This window comes from Fringilla coelebs (genome assembly GCF_963513975.1).
Source record: "Fringilla coelebs genome assembly, chromosome: 2".
Lineage (NCBI taxonomy): Eukaryota > Metazoa > Chordata > Aves > Passeriformes > Fringillidae > Fringilla > Fringilla coelebs.
The window spans coordinates 33,352,791-33,370,718 of record NC_140029.1 but is presented as its reverse complement, the minus strand read 5'-3'; the positions used below and the strand labels follow the sequence as shown (position 1 = coordinate 33,370,718).

General features: G+C 38.8%; 1 protein-coding gene across 1 annotated transcript in view; it reads left to right on the top strand.

Moving 5' to 3' along the window:
* Window positions 1-1,518: 1,518 nt before the first annotated feature.
* OCA2 (OCA2 melanosomal transmembrane protein) overlaps window positions 1,519-17,928 on the top strand; it is a gene marked incomplete at its 5' end in the record, with an annotated part of 159,046 nt that continues 142,636 nt past the window's right edge. Inside the window, 2 exon segments of the mRNA XM_084225463.1 lie at window positions 1,519-1,531; window positions 1,534-1,783. Coding sequence (XP_084081589.1) covers window positions 1,519-1,531; window positions 1,534-1,783 — 263 coding nt within the window.

Sequence of the window (17,928 nt, the reverse complement as noted above, 5' to 3'; positions counted from 1 at the left end):
ATGAAGTCCCCCTTGAGCCTTCTCTTCCTGAGGAAGGAAAATCCTATAGTCTTTTCTCACAGGTCAGATTCTCTAGCTCTTTGATCATCTTTGTGGCCTTCCTTTGGGCTTGTTTAGTCTGGGGACCAGGACTGGACATGGTACTCCAGCTACTGTGCAATGATGGAAAAAGTCAAGTTTGTCAATCTGCTTATAAGAACAGGTGAAAAATATTAGGAGATGAGCACTAAGGGCATTGAAAATAGAAAAAAATAGAAATACAGAACTGAAGAAGGTTTTGCCACCTGGGAAATTTCTGATTTAGATTTGCTTAGCAAGCCTACCTTTGCCTGTGTTTGTGGTGGCTTGTATATGCAGTCATTTTTTTTCAGTAACTTCCATTCCTGTCTAATCTGTAAGGCCAGGAGAGCTCAAACCTGCACGAAATCATAATTAGCTGTTTGTCATTTCAGTTTCAAGTGATTCCTCCCACTGGGACTGAAGCAGAACCTGTTATTGTGCTATTTTTGGCCCACAGCCCTGCAGGAGTACCTAAGTGTCCTGTGCTGAGATCTCTGCAGGGAGGAGCAGGTATGTGCTCTGACAAGGCTGTGTTCCCCCACCTGAAGAATGTTGGAGGCTGACAGGCCTGTTTCCGAGGTCTTGCTGTCCTCTGCAGTGGCTTTGGCACTTTATGCTGAAATATTCCCATGATTAAACTCCACAGCATGTGTTTAAGACAGGCTGATCTTTAATTCAGTCGTCATGTCTGAGTTATGCACTTTGTGGGATTCTGAAGTGGTTTTTATAACTTTTTAGATTGAATTTTAATGATGAGAACATAAAAGCTTTTTGACTGTTATGCACTATTTTTTGTTATAATCACCATTAATAATCATATCATAAGACCTCATTTTCATCAAGGTTTGATTCCCATTTCATAAAAGCCTCTGGCAACTGCTGGAATGGCATGCTGCCTTCATAAGACTCACGCACCTGCTCTGCTTACGAGGGTCTATCATCCATGGTGGATCTGCAGCAGGACAGGGCTTTCTGAGGGAGCACAAGGGCTGGTGGAAAGTGATGGCTTCCATGAGGCTGCTGCCACCACAGCTGCTGGAGAGAAGCTGTGTGGTGGTGGTGGTGAAGCAGTGCTCTCATAAGCCGGGAAGATGTTCTGCAGCAACGACTCTTGTGCCACTAATACAGAGATGGTTTTGGCTTATTTTATGGGATAAGTCAGTGCAAGTCACTGGGAGATTTGTGGGAGAAAATGATGGTAGACATGGATGAAGTAGATGATCTATCTATTTATCTAATTCGGCGCTTATAGTGGCTAATTTTGAAGTGGCAAAGATATTTAAAACATTGGAATTGTTCCTGGTGTAAATAAATGAGCAAGGGAAATACCCAAAAATTCTACTCAAAAATCTGATTGGCATTTTTAACATGCTTGTACTGCAGTAAACATTGAGCCCATTCAATTTAATCCAAGTATATTTGTTTTCACTTTTTTAGGAGAACACCCACCAGGGACAGATGTACTTGGATAACAAGATTACAGTACAGTTTCTAGACAAGAGATGGAGCTGAATCAGACATCATCACATCAAGCCATTTTATCTGCAAAGGTGGCAGCCAAACCAGTGACCAGAAGTTGCAATGAGCTGCAGTTATTTAAAGAGTATCATGGCATGGTAGCAAGCCTTGGAGAGCCACAGACCCTGTGTGAAAAATCAGCAATAAGGGAGGATGGCTGCATTGCACTTGGGAAGGATTTCACTCCTGTGCCCATGCAGGGAAGGTAAGAATAAAAACAAACAGAATGTTTTTTCTGCAAATCAAAATTAATTTTTATTTCCTCGCAGGACAGATACATATGTTAAGTCAATATTTCTCCCACTGACACAAAGAAGCAAAACCTTAATGGAACATCAGGGCAGTTGTAATTGCCGTGGAGGGGTCATGGATCACCAGATTTCCAAATTAATGTCAGTGCTAATAGCTACCACGGGCCAATTTTGCTGTGTTTCCAAGATCAGACAATTGGCTTTTCTTCTCTACTTGGTGTCAGAAAACACACAGAGATAAAGTAGTTTTCACATCCCACCCTATACCTCTTTCAGAAAAATGCATCATAAAGACATAGAAAGAATCCCTACAGCTGAGGCTGCAAACACTAAAATGGCACAATATAGCACAACTCTGACAGCTGACACACCACACATCAAATGGACAAGGAGTGTGTGCTCCTCATGCATCCTCTCCCACAGCAGGAAAGGTGCAAGTTGCTGGGCAGGGGTGTTAATCTTTCCTGTTGAGACAGATACAGACAGTATCAGCAATTCTATTTGTAAGCACTTAGAAATAATTTGTAGACCCCAAAATATTTCAGGTGGATTTTGAAAGCTTTGAACCAGCAGCAAGCAGAGTGAGTGAAAGGCAGCCAGGGTGGACTGTCAACTTTTTCAGGTAGTTTTGAGCATCTTTAGAGGTGGCTTGACAGGACCTAAAGTGAGAGAGAAGTGCTGTACCTAATCCAAATTCCTGCAGAGCACAGGCCTCGAAGTGCTACCTGGCAGTGTCTGCATTGAGCAAGCCTTAAACTGCAGCTGTGAAGTAGAGTGCCAGAACAATATCTGGAACCTGATGCTGGAGACCTTTTTTGTGTGGCTACAAATCAGGAAAATCATGTAATGTGGGAGATGCAGTCCTGGGGGGTCCCCACAGTTCTGGCTGTGCTGGTGACATCTCTGGTTTGATCAGCAGGGCTGAAATCTGTCCCATGCCCCTGCATCTCAGTTAGAAGGAAATGTGTTTATCTTGGGAAGAGAGGAAGTTTGGGACATTTTGGTAAGTTCCCTGACCTGAGCAAAGGAGAACCAGGCTAGCTGGATGAGTTTTGTTGTGCCTCTTACTTACACATATCATAAGTATGGCATAGAATTCTATAGCCAACCCAGTCAAATTTTTAATGTGCATCTGAAAGTATTTCTGTCAGAATGAGAATTGGAAATCATTATAGCTATGCTTTCCAAATATTAAAAAAGTAATCAAATTATCAGCTTGACAAAACAGTCCTATAAATCCTTTAGAATTTTTTTTTGAGTATTTGAGGATTTTTTGTGTTGACTAAGAATTTTTACTGACAGAAACAAATCTTGTAAAAGTTCTTCAGTTCAGTATGCGAAGGGGTGAGTTGATGTCCTATTCTGAAAGAGCATGATAAGTACACTATATATGTGAGGATGGGGGGAAGGCAAGAGAAGGGAAGGACTGACTGCATCTGAAGACAAGGTTTTTCCTCTGTGAATTCACATCTGTATCTTACTATAGGTGTGTTTGCCAGTCCTATTTACTCTCCTGTTTACTGTCCTGGCACCTGAACAAAATCCACATTTGTATTCTTATGGACCAGCTTTCACCATTCTGTCTTAACTTCTTCCCATTATTTTTCAGTGAGTGATATGAATTTGTGTATCAGTGATACACAACTTCTGTGAACCTCTGAACCAGTCTGGCAGTCATCTCTGGTCTCAGGTGCCAGAGATGAAATATACTAGGTCATGGGGGAGCTCACCTTCCTGTGACCACAGGGAGTAACTCCAAGTCTTTTGCTAACACTGTTAGTGTTGAGTAAACTGGAGTCACTGTGTGTGATTTAGGAATAGAGGTGTAATTGAACAGCCATACCCATACCCATGCTCCCTTTCAGACAAATGTATATCTAATCTTCAGTAGCAGTATATTAGGGTTCAGGAAGGGATCTTCCAAAATTTTTTCTTGTTTATCTTTGCCTCTTGCTATTCCAATATTGATTTTTTTTTTTTTTGGCCAGGAAGATTAAACTTACCAGTCTCTCCTTAGCTCGTATCTTAACCAATATACATCAGGTGCTGTTCAAATACTGATGTGACCTGTATGACCACTCTGTACGAGCAAGCACCCTTAAATCATTGGGACTACCCAACAGAACACAGACAAAAACATGGATACACTTTTGCAGAGTCTCAAGTTGTTTGATTAGTTTCATTAGAATGAGAATTAGCTTTCAATGTAAATTGTTCTTTTGCTTGCAAAGAAAACTACTGATGATTAAAAAAGAGAGGACACCAATTTTTTTTTTTCCTATAAAGTGATTCACTAAATTGGCACGTCTGTATGGTTTGTTTTAATGTGCCTACTTAACTTAAATTGCTGAATTATCTTTCAGGATAAGATTCCCAGGTTCTCTAAATTTTTCAAATGTATACTGAGACAAGACTTTCCAAAGAATCTATTTAATGGAACAGGGGATTTATCTCACTCTCTAAAATGACCTTTAAGAAAGTGTTCTTGTGTTAAGCAGGGCCATTTACCCTGGGAAAGAAATGTCCACTCTATTTTGGACTGAGCATTTCTGTTTGATTGCAGCACAGTGCTGCAATCAAACAGAATTTTGTGATCAGTGTACCTATTGGGCCGCCTGCCTGTCAGAATGCTTTCTTATTTACTTTCCATGTTGAAGAGTGGTACCTTCTAACTCCAGGTTTTATTGCATTGCCTTAGATTCCCTTGGCTCTGTGTAGGGAGATCTGGACCATCCACCATGGTCACTCTAATGATCCTGTATTTCCAGAGGGTCCTTCCCCTAGAAATAAGCCTGTCTGCCTTCTTGTGAACAACATAGTTGCTTCAGTCCTGCTTGCTGTGGGCAATGTAGGCATGCCTCTCTGAAGGGGACCAAGAATGAGCTCCAGTGACATTCTGTTCAGTTGGAATGCACCTGGCCTAGGTGTATGTTTACACTGAACTGTGGTGTACTTTGAACTATTAGAAATGCAGCTTTTAAGGTACCAAAACATGGCAATGAAGTCTGCATTTTGATTTTTCATTTCTCTCACATTCCTCAGACTTTAAATAATGGCTTGATCAGCATCCTTTTTATTACAGTTACATGAAAGTGGCTTTTACAGTCAGTGGACCTTGGTCCAAACCACCTTCATGTGCTCCTTACCTTGCAGGAAGATTCCACACTGCTTTGTGGCAGCATGGGCAACACTCTTCAGGTCAGCACTGACATCTCTAAAGATACAAGCTGCTCCCTTCCATCATGTCTCTGTACATACAGAATGTGGCCCCCAAAAAGGCCCTTTGGTCTCATCATTATCAGTGCTATTTGCATGGGAAGAACTTAACAGCATGGTTTTATACGAACCAAATCTGAAATCCTCCTCTGTGATTCACAGGAAGGGGGTGAAGTCAGCTATTTTTGTCTTAGGAGTTCATGAGCATTAAAGGTAATCTATAGAAATGAGGTGAATAGTAATTCTTAATTCTATGGAAGTAATTGCTTTGCATTACCTCCACTGAAGTTATATTTGGATGAATTTGGCCCTGGAGTTTTATGATCATTTAATATGATAGTCCTTAGAAGACTTTGTTCTTTGTGAGTCATTAAGAAAATCCATCTATAAGACAATAACAACAACAACAAAAAATCTCAATTTTTTTTTAGTCTCCTTGAAAATGTATTTCAGCAAGTAAAACTATTTTTTCAGCACTTCTCCTGTCCCGCAGTTTCACTTATGTAATAAAAGTAAAAACAATCAACCAAATCCACATCTTCCTGAATCTCTGGTCCCAGGATCAGTAAGGAGATTGGTTTGCAGTGAGAAGGTCAGTGAGTTAAAAGTGTCTATTGAATCCTTGGTTTGTAGCAAAACAGCAGGAAGATTGTAATTTTATTTCCTGTTAGCAGGAGAAACTGGAAGAGGAGAAGGTATTGTATAGTGAAAAGTCAATATGAGAGTGGAGTTATGGCATAAGGCATTATACATCTCAATTTTGATTTTTAATTATGTTGATGTTGCTACTTTTAAAAGATGTTTATGAGATTTAGAATTAGATGTCAAGAAGACATGCTTGCTGTCTAAATAAGTAAAATTTATGTGACAATTTAAAATCGTCTTTAGTTTATGTGACAATTTAAAAGACAGGGGAAAAGACTAAGGGGAAAAAAAACCCTAGAAAATAATAAAACCACTTTTTTTTGTGCATCCTAGGGCTAATTTTGATCTTTGGCCACTAGAACAAAATGGGATCATCTATTTAACAGTCGAACAGAGAAGGCATCATTTTCACATCATAATTGCCTGTTTGTGTAGGTTTAATGTCAATCACACAAACATTAGAGAAGACTCCAGGACAGATAGATGACTTCATAGCAAACTGCCACCTTCATCATTCTCAAGTGATAGTTATCTTGCTCACTGTCTGAAAGATGGCACTTCTGGCTTCCTTCTCATTTCTTATCCATAGTAAATGTTTCTGTATTTTGATTCCCCATGTGGATCTTTAAATGCTGTGAAACTGCAGTAAACAAATAATATGGAAGGAGTTGTGAAGTCCGACTTTGCTAATTGATTTAGTTTGGTTCACTTGGTTTTAAATAGACCCCCTCAAACATTTATTGCTTACATAGAGGCATGTGGCTGCAACACAACTTATCATGAGCAAACTGTGTAGGGGCGTGGAACTGCTGAGACTCTCTTAGCTTAGATTAAAGCTTCCTGCAGTTGCCTCTACAATATAATAAAATACCATTCAAAGTCTGAAAAGCTCAAAAGAAAAAATAAGCAGCTTTAGCAAAACTTTAGGTTGAATGGTAGGAAGTAAAATAGAAAGACCATATTATGCACACTAGGCAAATAAATAAGTTACTGTGGGGTTATGCTGCCCTATTCTAATTTGCTGTTCTGCATTTCTTGGGAAAAAAGTGTCTTGCCATGGTAACAGAAGCAAGACTGAAACTTGGTTGCATGATGTAACTTAGAGTGACTTCATTTGAGCAAAAGAGGTGTGTTCAGCAAAAGACTGATTTTGACATAGTTTCTGCTGTTAATGAAACCTACAGAAAGAGGCTCCATTCATTATAAGTTTCTCTGTGTTCAAAGTTAATTTTTTTTGTTGCTTTGTATTATTCATCATATCAGTGCTAATTGCATATAATTATTCACATTATCTTGGATTGGTCATATTCTACAATTTCTATTCTGCCATTGACAGACTAAAATCACAGTGCTCCCATGTAACCACTCAAATGCTTTTTGCTCTGACAGAACATTTTGTAAACAAGAACCCACCATTATTAATTTTTGTTTCTGAGTGCTCTGTTGAAAGAATGAGGGGTACTAATTAACTGCTTCACACTTTCCCAGTTGTCAGGCTAAACACTGAGCTTAGCACTCAGTGAAGAATTTGCAGTGTACTAACCTCCAAAACCCAAATGTTTCATTTGAGTGCCTGTGGCATTCCACAAAGCTGTTGAATTTTGAAAGCGGCTGCCCTTTTCCTAATAGTTAATAATATGGTAACATGGGGTTTGTCTCTGTGAGACCTGTTAGGCAGTTGTGGAAAGATGCCAGCCATATACAAGATGGGAATGGACAGCACTTCTCTCACATAAACTTCCCTGTTTAAACAAGGGAAGGCTTTTATTGTCAGAATTTTTTTTTACATTGAAGGGTAAAGCCAACAAGTCAAACTTTTAAAATAAATGCGTTGCAGAGGGCCAGTCACAGTTGAGCAGGAGGGTATGCCTGGGGCTGAAATGGCTGACATGAGGAGTAGCTGGCCATCTGTGATGAAACAAATAACTCAGACACTCAGTTTCTCTCCATGAAGCTTTTCATTGGAAAATGGGTCTGTGTGCTTTGCTCCTGGCTGATGTGTGTGTCTGCAGGTGGCAGCTCTGACATACTGAGCAATTTACAGAAATCATAACTTCTCATTAGCAGCTGGACAAGTTATACTAATTAATAGGATTTCAGTTTTGTCCCAGTTTTTCTGCCATGTAGATGTGCATAAGTTTTATGTGAGGAAAAACAACTGAGTTCTCATGGACAGTGACTAGGAAGAAGAAAAAGAAAGCATAGGAAATCCATGGCCCTTACATATATTACTGCATCAGGTGGACATGCATATAGGCAGCCACTGCAGTGCTGTTTTTGGGTGGTAAATGGTCTGCATGATAACATGGCAACTTTTCTGTGGGCTCAGGCTCTGCAGCTGAAGGGTGGAACCAGACATGACCTGAAAGCGATGCCGAAATAGCTGAGAAAGGGAATAAGGGAGAGAAATCTAATGTTTGACAGTAAGTTTGGGCCATTAAAATTTAAGGTGTGGACCTCAATGAGCCTGAGGAGGAGCAGCAGCCCATGAACTTTGCAGACCATAGAGGGAGAGGAGAAAAAGGTCTTGATTTCCCAGTCTAATCAAAAAAGAAGTAATGCTAGTGGGAGTTACTTTATGTAGTTGTTTGGTAGGAAATGGATACACAACTTCTGCTTTGCTCTGAGTAGCATTAAACACACATCTCCCAGTTCTTGGTAAGTATGTGGATCCACATACATCTGCCACAGTCCATCTGCCAGACTCCAAGACAATATTTTTTTTCTTTCATTTTAACTTTTTAAATATATAATGAAACTAATTAAAACAGCAACTTTTACTCAGGTATTCTATTTTATAAGAAAATTTCTTGTTAATCAATATTGTTTTGTTATATGCTCTTGATTCTTCTTTCCAATGACTTATTTTGTTGAAATGACTTATTTTGTTGAAAATATAAAGGCCTGATGGGAGAGGAGAGGAGAGGAGAGGAGAGGAGAGGAGAGGAGAGGAGAGGAGAGGAGAGGAGAGGAGAGGAGAGGAGAGGAGAGGAGAGGAGAGGAGAGGAGAGGAGAGGAGAGGAGAGGAGAGGAGAGGAGAGGAGAGGAGAGGAGAGGAGAGGAGAGGAGAGGAGAGGAGAGGAGAGGAGAGGAGAGGAGAGGAGAGGAGAGGAGAGGAGAGGAGAGGAGAGGAGAGGAGAGGAGAGGAGAGGAGAGGAGAGGAGAGGAGAGGAGAGGAGAGGAGAGGAGAGGAGAGGAGAGGAGAGGAAGGGTTTGCAGTCTTTAGTCTAATAGCCAGGGTGATGAGGTAAGAGCTTGGTTAGCTTAGCTCATACTGAACGTTTGGCCAAAAAAATTGTCTCATCCTCTGCCCAGACTGCTGGGGAGCTGCTGCCAGAGGAGGAGAGAAGACTTAGAGACAGAAGTGGAAGGAAAAGCATTTATATGGACAGATATCAGTAAAATGCAGGGGCAGTAGAAGTAGTGGAAAAGACAAATGGAAACTCTTCCATGCAGCTACAAAGGGACACTGGGTGAAGATGAAATACAACGTGTAATACAGAGTGTGAGCACAGTGTACTGACTATGGATTGAATTAGGTAAAAGCAAGTTAATGCTGTGGTTATAGGTTAGACTCTGATGAAACCAGTCCCTAGAAGTGAAAAAAATTTCAACTCCACCCAAAGCTGCAGGTAACAAGAATATGAACTTGTCAGTCCCAAACCCTGAAGCCAGACTGCCAAGTTAGCAGCATTCCTTGCTAACACTGAATATCTTGCACTCATAATTACTTACAGCTTGGTCTTTCAAACAAAAGCAGGACATGTTAACAAGATAAAGACATGGAAGGCTATGATTCGTCATAAAACAAAACAATCTCACTCCACAAGGGAGTACAAAAAGAAATATTTCCTTTCTTCTTTTTTTTTCCTTTCATAGCTTGCTGTCAGGAGCAGATGTTTTAGAGCAGATGTTTTAGAGTTCTACTGGTGATGGGGATCTTTCAGTCTGCCCCAAATTGTAAATGTCTCTCTCTTTAGAATTAATTGGCATCAGAGTGTTTTGTCCTTTTGTGTTAAAAGCACTGGAAATCATTCCTCAGCTGCAGCAAAAATTTCCCAGATAGCGATGGTCATATAATAAAGAACTGAGGTTAATTTTAAATTGAATGTAGTTGATGGAAAAATAGATTAATGTAGATGGGAGAAATTAGCCAGTGAAATAAAAAAAAAGAAAAAAGGTCACAGTCTATAGTCTGGCAAATCATATAGCTTTTTCAAAAACCTGCTGTACATAAGGAGCTCAAGTGATTTACTATCTGAAATAGAGCAAAAGCTGATAAATGAGTCACCAAAATGCTTAGAGACAGTGACAAAGCAAGCAACTCTCTGCTTGATAGGGGCTAATGGGGCTGCAGGGACAACCTGTAATAATTGTGCTAATGGACCAGCAGCAGTCAGAGACCACACAGAGCTCTGCCCACAGCAGGTTGGAGCTACATCAAGGACAGCACTGTGAGCTGGAGCCAGGGCTGTCAGAACCGGTTAGGTTCAAAAGTAATGCCCTTGTGTTTGTTTTTTCCTTTTAATTTTTTTTTCTTTGCATGTTTTTATATTATTTCTTTTGGACAGGGTGAAATGTAAAACAGATTGGCAGTTACAGACACTCAGTTTTAAAAAGTGGAGCAGAAGCAGTTGAGTCAGTACAGTGTGAATTAGCATGATTCAGAAGCAGCTGTGAAAGGCTGAAGGCTTTGCTCACACTTTCAGAGCTACTGTCTTTTCTGTGCCAGTCAGTAAGGACAGTAAACACAGTCCATCTGCCATTCACTCCCTGCTATCCTTGAGCAGAGTTTCTGTAAGGACTCCCTTGCTTGAAGTGGAGATCTGTGAGGTGAAGTATGAAAGCATCTCCCTCAGATGGCCACCCTGGCAGCTACATTGAACCCATATGTCTGGCAGGGCTTTGCACTTGATATTTGAGGAGGAAACACTATGCTTTTGAGGAATTTACTGTAAGAAGTCTAATCCTGAGTAACATAGAGTAAATATTTTGCAGTGACTTTTCCTCCCACTCTTGTGGTCTTATGCAATTCATTCTCTCTGCTGCCAAGAAAATAACAAAGTAAAAGCAGTTTCAAATACTCTTTTGTTTCTAATCTTCCTAGATGTGATAGGAGCAATTCTACCTCCTCAACCATGTCAATGACATGTGACCTGCAATCCTCTTTAGGAGTCTATTGATAGCATGTAAACCTCATACATTCAGCATGTAAACCTCATACAGCGAAAAGGATGAACCTGAATTTAATGAATTGTTCTGCCAAAAGGAAGAATAAACCCAGAATGAGGGTAACAAGGAATACCCTTCTGTTTTCTCTGATGTGTCTTTAGTCATATAAGCAAAAAGAGAAGGGCTATGTTGCAATATTATATGAATATGTGGGGTTTTGTTGCGTCCATTGGCAGCATATATCTTTGTTTCCAGTTTGCTCTGTGCTCTGTATGTTGGGCCTTCCAGTGCTTTCTAGTACAGGCCAATAAAAAATAATGCTCTACAAAGTGGTGCAATGGAATTAATACATTTTAGACATTATTTTTGGGTCACATCTACTTGGCATACTGTAGTATGTGGCCAAAACTTAGCCAAATCAGAACTGGAAGAAGTAGTGATGTTTCAGAGTAAAAACTTTGAACATCAGTGTCCAGAAAACTATTGCTTTTAACCTTAAATAAAATAACAACAAGCACTATTTGCAAACCTGTTCCTAATTGAATGGAAGTGTTGAAGAGGATTACATAGCCAGAAATATTCCAGCATGCCTATTTTGACATAAGACAGACTGTCCTTTGCAGAAGAGAATTGTCATAAGGACTTGTATGTATGGACATTGTACTAATTACAGTTTTGGATCTATTTTTCTGTTGACAAAAGTTGATAGAGCAACACTGTTCTCTTTAGACCTGTCATACTTTCCTTCAACTGGAAATCTGGTATTTGTGAGGCAGAACACAAAAGAACTCTACCTCAAAAGCAGTTAACAAATGTACCAATCTATTTACAATTTGGAGTAGGACTGATCATTTAATTTTTTTGATATGCCACTCTGAAAATGTTTTAGGCTCAAGTAGATAGGTTGAGAACAGAGAATTCTGGGTCTTCATACTTCCTAAACTCTATATGAACCTGAAAAGATTCAGGTCATGCATGTAATACTCTGAGATAATCTAAATTAAGTATTGACACTGACTTCCTTATGTGTAATATAATTTATTTACTTGAATGCAAAATTTATCATCTGGACCTCACCTGTGCTGCATCTGTATCTCTTCAGGAATGAGGGTCTTCATTAACAATAAAGTTGCAAGTAGGAACATGCATTCTTCTATGGGGGTTACAGCATTTGATTATGCTGTAATAAACTAATAGATAAACTGGAATAATACTTCAGAGCTGAGACTGCAGCCACACCTCGTGACGAATAAAAAATGTTGATGAAATCCCTCCTCTCTAAACAATGCCCTTATAAAAATTTGTCCACGTGCTTTTTTCTCAAGTTTCTCTTAGATTAAAATCTGTTCTTTTAGTTCTGCCATGTGTCATGTTATTTTTTTTTCTCTTCAACCCACGCTTTTTCCTAATGCTACTGGAGGAAATAATTGCTGCAGCTTCAGTTCTTCCACAATTCTAATTAATTTGCATATTCCATAATCTTAAAATAGTACAAAGTGATTTTTTTTCTCTGTGACAAGCCACTATGGACCTCTACTTCTCATAAACATTTTATATTTGTGTTTTTTAAAACATTTCTTTCTGATTATAACGTACTTCTAAATGCCATGACTCAAATGAACCTACATTGTTTGCTCTCTAAACTGTTATTTTTGTATAAAAGAACAACCATTATTCTCTGTTGTTTATTGAGGTACAAAAGGCCTACTTCCACATTAGCTTTTAATAACGGTGTCTCGTTAATGGGAACTTTAGTGTCTTTTTTTGTTTGCTTTTTTGCTGTTTATTATTTTGTTTTGTTATTTTATTTTTTGCTCTCCTGCCAAGAGTATCCGCTTACTTGGCTCCTTTGCATTTCCATTCTGTCAGAATATCCTTCAATTTTCCTGCTATGTCCCACTCTATGGATATTTTCTTTCTGCAAAGTGCCTGTGCAGATGGTATTAAAAAGAGAGTTGTTGATGCAGTGACTGTTGACAATGATTTCTGGAGTTGTTTTATTGAAAAAATATATGCAACAATTGTGTTTGCCAGCACCTTTTCTTATGTTTCAAGCTTTTCTTGTTTGGAGGCACTGTTGGTTCAAGAAAATGAAGCCTGTTTGATCTATTTGAGTGGAAAACCAAATAGATGTGTAACTGTCTGGTTCAACACATGGCAAATGACAAGAACTGCTTATTTAACATTTAAATTGTGGTTTCAGTTCATTCTTTTAAGAATGCTAACAAGTGTTTTTGATTGAAAAAGTAATAGATTATTCAGGCATTGTATCTGCTTGAGGAATCAAATCACCTGTAAAATTTCTTCTGTCTTCGTCTGTATTAGCTGTGTTCTGCTGCTGGTACAGAAGCTGCTAACATAGGGCAGCCATGTCAGCATGGGCTTTTCCCTTTTCTGCACATAATCCCTTGATGAACAATTTTCTTTTTAAGTCAGGCACACTGACACTTTCCCTTTTTGTATTTTCTTTTAGGAGCACAGAATGAAGTTTTATTTATGTAACCTCATTTCTGCGTGGCCAGTGATTTTCATGTCTATGTGAAGAGTTATTGTTCTATCTATTTTTTTGATGATCAGTGTTCAGGATTTATTTAGCTTTGGGATGGTGCTGATTTTTAAAACATATATAACAAATATTATGACATATCTCATGAAGATGTGCCTTCCATGATGTTTGAGGAACAACATGGAAGGAAGTAACCTCTGTGAGACTATGGAATAACCAAAGTTATTCCGTTCTGTATTGGGTTGAAGGGAATGCAGTGCCTGGGAGGAAAGAGTCTGGCATCCTGGCATCTCTTTGACAGGGAGGGAAAAAGTGTATTAAGAAATATGATGTAGAGTTAAACTATACTGCTGGAACAAAGCCATCTGCTGTGTAGGAAGAGGAATTTTTTTTTTGTGGTCAATTAGCCCACTTTAGGGGGGACTTGCCAAATATAATTTACATGATACCCTGCAAGAGAAAATCAAATTCCCAGAATTTCTTTGGAATTTATAATCCTTGGTGTTTGGGTTGATTTGTTTGGTGGTTGTTTTTCTTCCCTCCTTCTTTTTACTTTGAGAATTTCAGTTGAATGTTTTTATGGACTGCGATCTTGTGTCTTAAATTTGTCTCTCCTTGGTCAGCAACAAGTCAAAAATATGTGTTTCAAAGCTGCTTGTTAATACAGATTAGAAGCTCCCTCTCTGACATTGTATCATTGAGGGTCTAGATCTCTAAGGCCTTTAAAGGCAAAAAAGATGTCTGGTACCAAACCAGAACCTGAGGCTATGGAATGAATTTCCTGTGGCTTGTAAGAGGTGTATATTAATCAGCAACAGTGATCTAAGTGAAGGACTATTGCAGGGAAGAGCAACATCTTTTTGAGATAAAACTCTTGAATTATTTCACTGAATATTACCCAAATATAAGAGAAAATATTTTATTGTTATGGGCTGCCTTTTTATTCTGTTTGGGTTTTTTAACTTGTTCCTTTTGGATTTTCAATGTTTTAAAGTTTTTGGCTCTGATATCACTCAAGGTGGAATGCAAATGACTAGTTATGTGGAATTACTCTGTTTTGGAAGTTACTTGTTAGGAAGTTGTAAGGAAGTTGTGTTTGGAAAGACTTGTTGATAGATTTTTTTTTTGTATACTTAATCAACACTGAATAACTTTTTTTATGAATTTTTTTTGTATGAAAAAGAGATTTTATCTAAGTGCAAATAAAGTGTACATATAAAAGTACTTTTTATTGCACTGTAATAAAGATATTACTTGTATAAGGCTTGTATATGGTTCAGTGAAAAAGTCTTTTTGTCAGGTCAGAGTTAATTCCCCAGGTTCCTTGTATAGACGACATGGGAGATGTGGAGTATGAAAATGATTTGAAGAGATCTCTCTCTTGACAATGACTGTAATGATCCTAAACCAAAATTTCAGATGGCAAAGCTTATATGAATAAAATCAGTGCTTATGGTCAGCCAGAACCTGAAAAGAAATTCTTAGTATCTCCATTGTAATTAAAATAATTTAAAAAGTAAGTATAATGGAAGGACTTTCAAGTGAAAAAAATGCCATTATTTTATCAACTTAATAGTGTTATTTCAAAATATGACAGCTATATCTCCCACTAGAAGGTATTTATCTGCAAGTTTTACTGCTGTTTCCTCTTTGTCTGCTTGGTCTCATGCTCTAGCTTTGAAGTAAATTTTAGCATTTTTGCTTCTGGAGGTGTAGTAACCGTCAACCAAGATCATAATCTACATAACTTGTCCTAGCTATTCGTAATACCAGACTACTTAACAGACATGAGTGTGCTTGAACTTACTGTGTTTCATTTTATTGTGACCAAAGGACAAAATACTACTCCCAGCAAGCTTACACTACTTTGGATCAGTCATGTGGGTTTTTTGAAATGAAGCTTAATTTGATGACAACTTGTTTTTTTTAAAGCTGTGTGGTGGCCTGCCTCTGTAACACCTCTCCAGGCACAGAAATCAGCCACATTTTCTCATGTTGTTAGTGAATGTTTTTTTTGGTAGATGTCTGGCCTTTTTTTTTTTAAACTCTAGGGAATGGAGACACTTTTTTTAAGTGATAAAGTCTTTTTTTATCTAAAGTTACAGTTATGAATAATCCTTTATCCAAATTCTTGGAATTAAATAAATGGAACAACAATTTTCAAAGAAATGTTTAAAAAAGGAAAAAAAAAAATAGATTTTTCATTTCTTGATATCTAAGTATAGCTAGCTAATTACTCTTTTCAGTCTCCAAAACTGGGGTGAGTAGCATAAGGATATATGAAAAGCCAGAAGAATCAATGAATGTCACAGCTTGTCAGTACATCACTTGGATTAAGGAAAATTTTATCAAAATAATTCTCCCTCACTGTTGTGTATGAGGGTGTTCCTTCATCTTGGAAATGGCCAGTAATCTTGTTTTAATAGTGCTTCCTTTTCTTGCATAATTCTGAAATTCAGCTGCTCTCTAAGTAAATCTTCATGTTATAACCTATGTTCCCCCAAACCTTTGAGATGACAATTTTTTATCACTTCAATGCTTGATGAATAACAGCCTTCTCTAGACATGGTTACATCACCTAGTTGTATTTCAGACCTACTCTTCTGTTCATATTTCCATCATTCAAGCATCCTATATTGCATCTGTAAGAGAGTCTGATCAGATATAAAGAATTAAGAATTAGGAATTAACTTTTTCAATGTTTGAGATTTTTCAAATTCCCTTATGGACTAAAAAAAAGGTGTGATCCCCCTTTATTTGTCATAAGTTCAGTTAGCGGCAGAGCTGGTTAAGCTGAAAACCCATTGTGAATGTCAAGAAAAAATACTGGCATTTTAAAGCCAAACCTGCAGAATATACTAAAGTGTCACAAATGCAGTCATGCTTTAAGTGCTCTTGATAAATTGCTTCCCTATTGCAGACTCATTTTTAAGTATGCCCTGCAGCATTTGCAGATAATACCTCTTAACAGGTTATCAGTGTAATCCATAGGGAAACTGGGGGTTTGGAATTGGACCACTACCCATACTGGCTCCTGATTGCTCTTTCAAATTTGCAGCTTGCTGGCAGTTGCTAACAGCTAAATTCTTTTGGCAGCCTTTGCTCCTGAAATTTATTTTCTCCTTCAGACTGTCTGCAGTTTTCCATGTGGTCTCCTGTCGCTTTCTAATTTCCTTTGCTGAAGCAGAAAATTTAGAGGACGAACAGCAGATACACTCTTCAGTGCAACTTCTCACTCCTTCAAATGGTGGGTTTTTGGACCTGCTGTATCACTGTGGTCGTGCTGGATTCTCATGAAATCAGGGTTGAACTGTGTCCCCATTCCCACCCTGTCCCTGCTCCCTTGTTGGGTGCTATGGGACAGGCTCTGCTTGGGAAGATCATGGCCCTGACCCATGGCTAGTCCCTGCTCCTGGCTCCCTCCCACAGGGAAGATGGACCTCATGATACCCTGACATGGGAGCAGAAAAAGTGTGGAGAACAGTCCCTCTAAGGTAGAGTCAGAAATGTTTCATGGCAGCTTAGAGGAAAAGTCCTTTCTTTTATCTTACCCACTAGAGTGAGGTCCTGGTCTGTTTACTGCCCCCCCATGTCTTATTGATGGAGACCTTCCTTGGCAGGGGGAGGCAAAGTCTCTTGAGGTAAACAAATTACCAAATTGTGAAAGTACCCATTTTTTTTTTTTCAGAGAAGCACAATAACCCTACAAAGCCTGATTTGATTATAAAACAGGAATCACATGAAACACTCTATTTTCCAGGCTATTTTTGAACTTAAAATTGCCTTTGCAGAACAGGTTCACTTTCCAAATCCAGCAGAAATGAATGAAGCACCCACATTGTACATGCCCTATCTAAGGAACCATTTCCATCTAGGTTAAGCTCAGCACACATTTCCCTACACATTTCTTAAGCATGTTCTTTAGTTGCCTGGGGTCTTAGCATGGCATATGTTTCTCAGTTTGGAATAATGGAATAATTTAGGGTGAAAAAGACCTTTAGGATTATCAAGTCCTACAGCTTTCCCAGCACTACCAAGTATAACACTAAACCCTGGCCCTAAGTGCCACATCTATATGCCTTTTAAATACCTGAGTTACCTGCTGGTAACTCAGCACTTCTCTGAGCAGTCAGTTCCAATGCTTGACAACACTTTCTGTGAAAAAAATATTTCCAAACAGCCCTGAAACAACTTGAGGCCATTCCCTCATGTCCTGTCACTTGTTTTCTGGAGGAGAGACCAATGCTCACCTCACTATGACCTCCCTTCAGGCAGGAGGAGATAAGGTCTTACCTGACCTTTCCTTCTCCTTTTCTCCAGACTAAACAACTCCAGTTCTCTCAGCTGCTCCAGACTCATCACCACCTTATTTACTGTTTGGACACACCTCAATGTCTTTCAAAATGAGACCTGCCAGTTGGCTGTGCCTCTCACAGTGTCATGCTATCAGGCAGTGCCAGCCCTTCAGGATCCCTCTCTGGGGATCCCTCTGCAGGATCCTGTACAATCCTGTCTAATAGAAAATCAGAAAAGTAAAAAAGAAAATGAGTCTGTATTAAA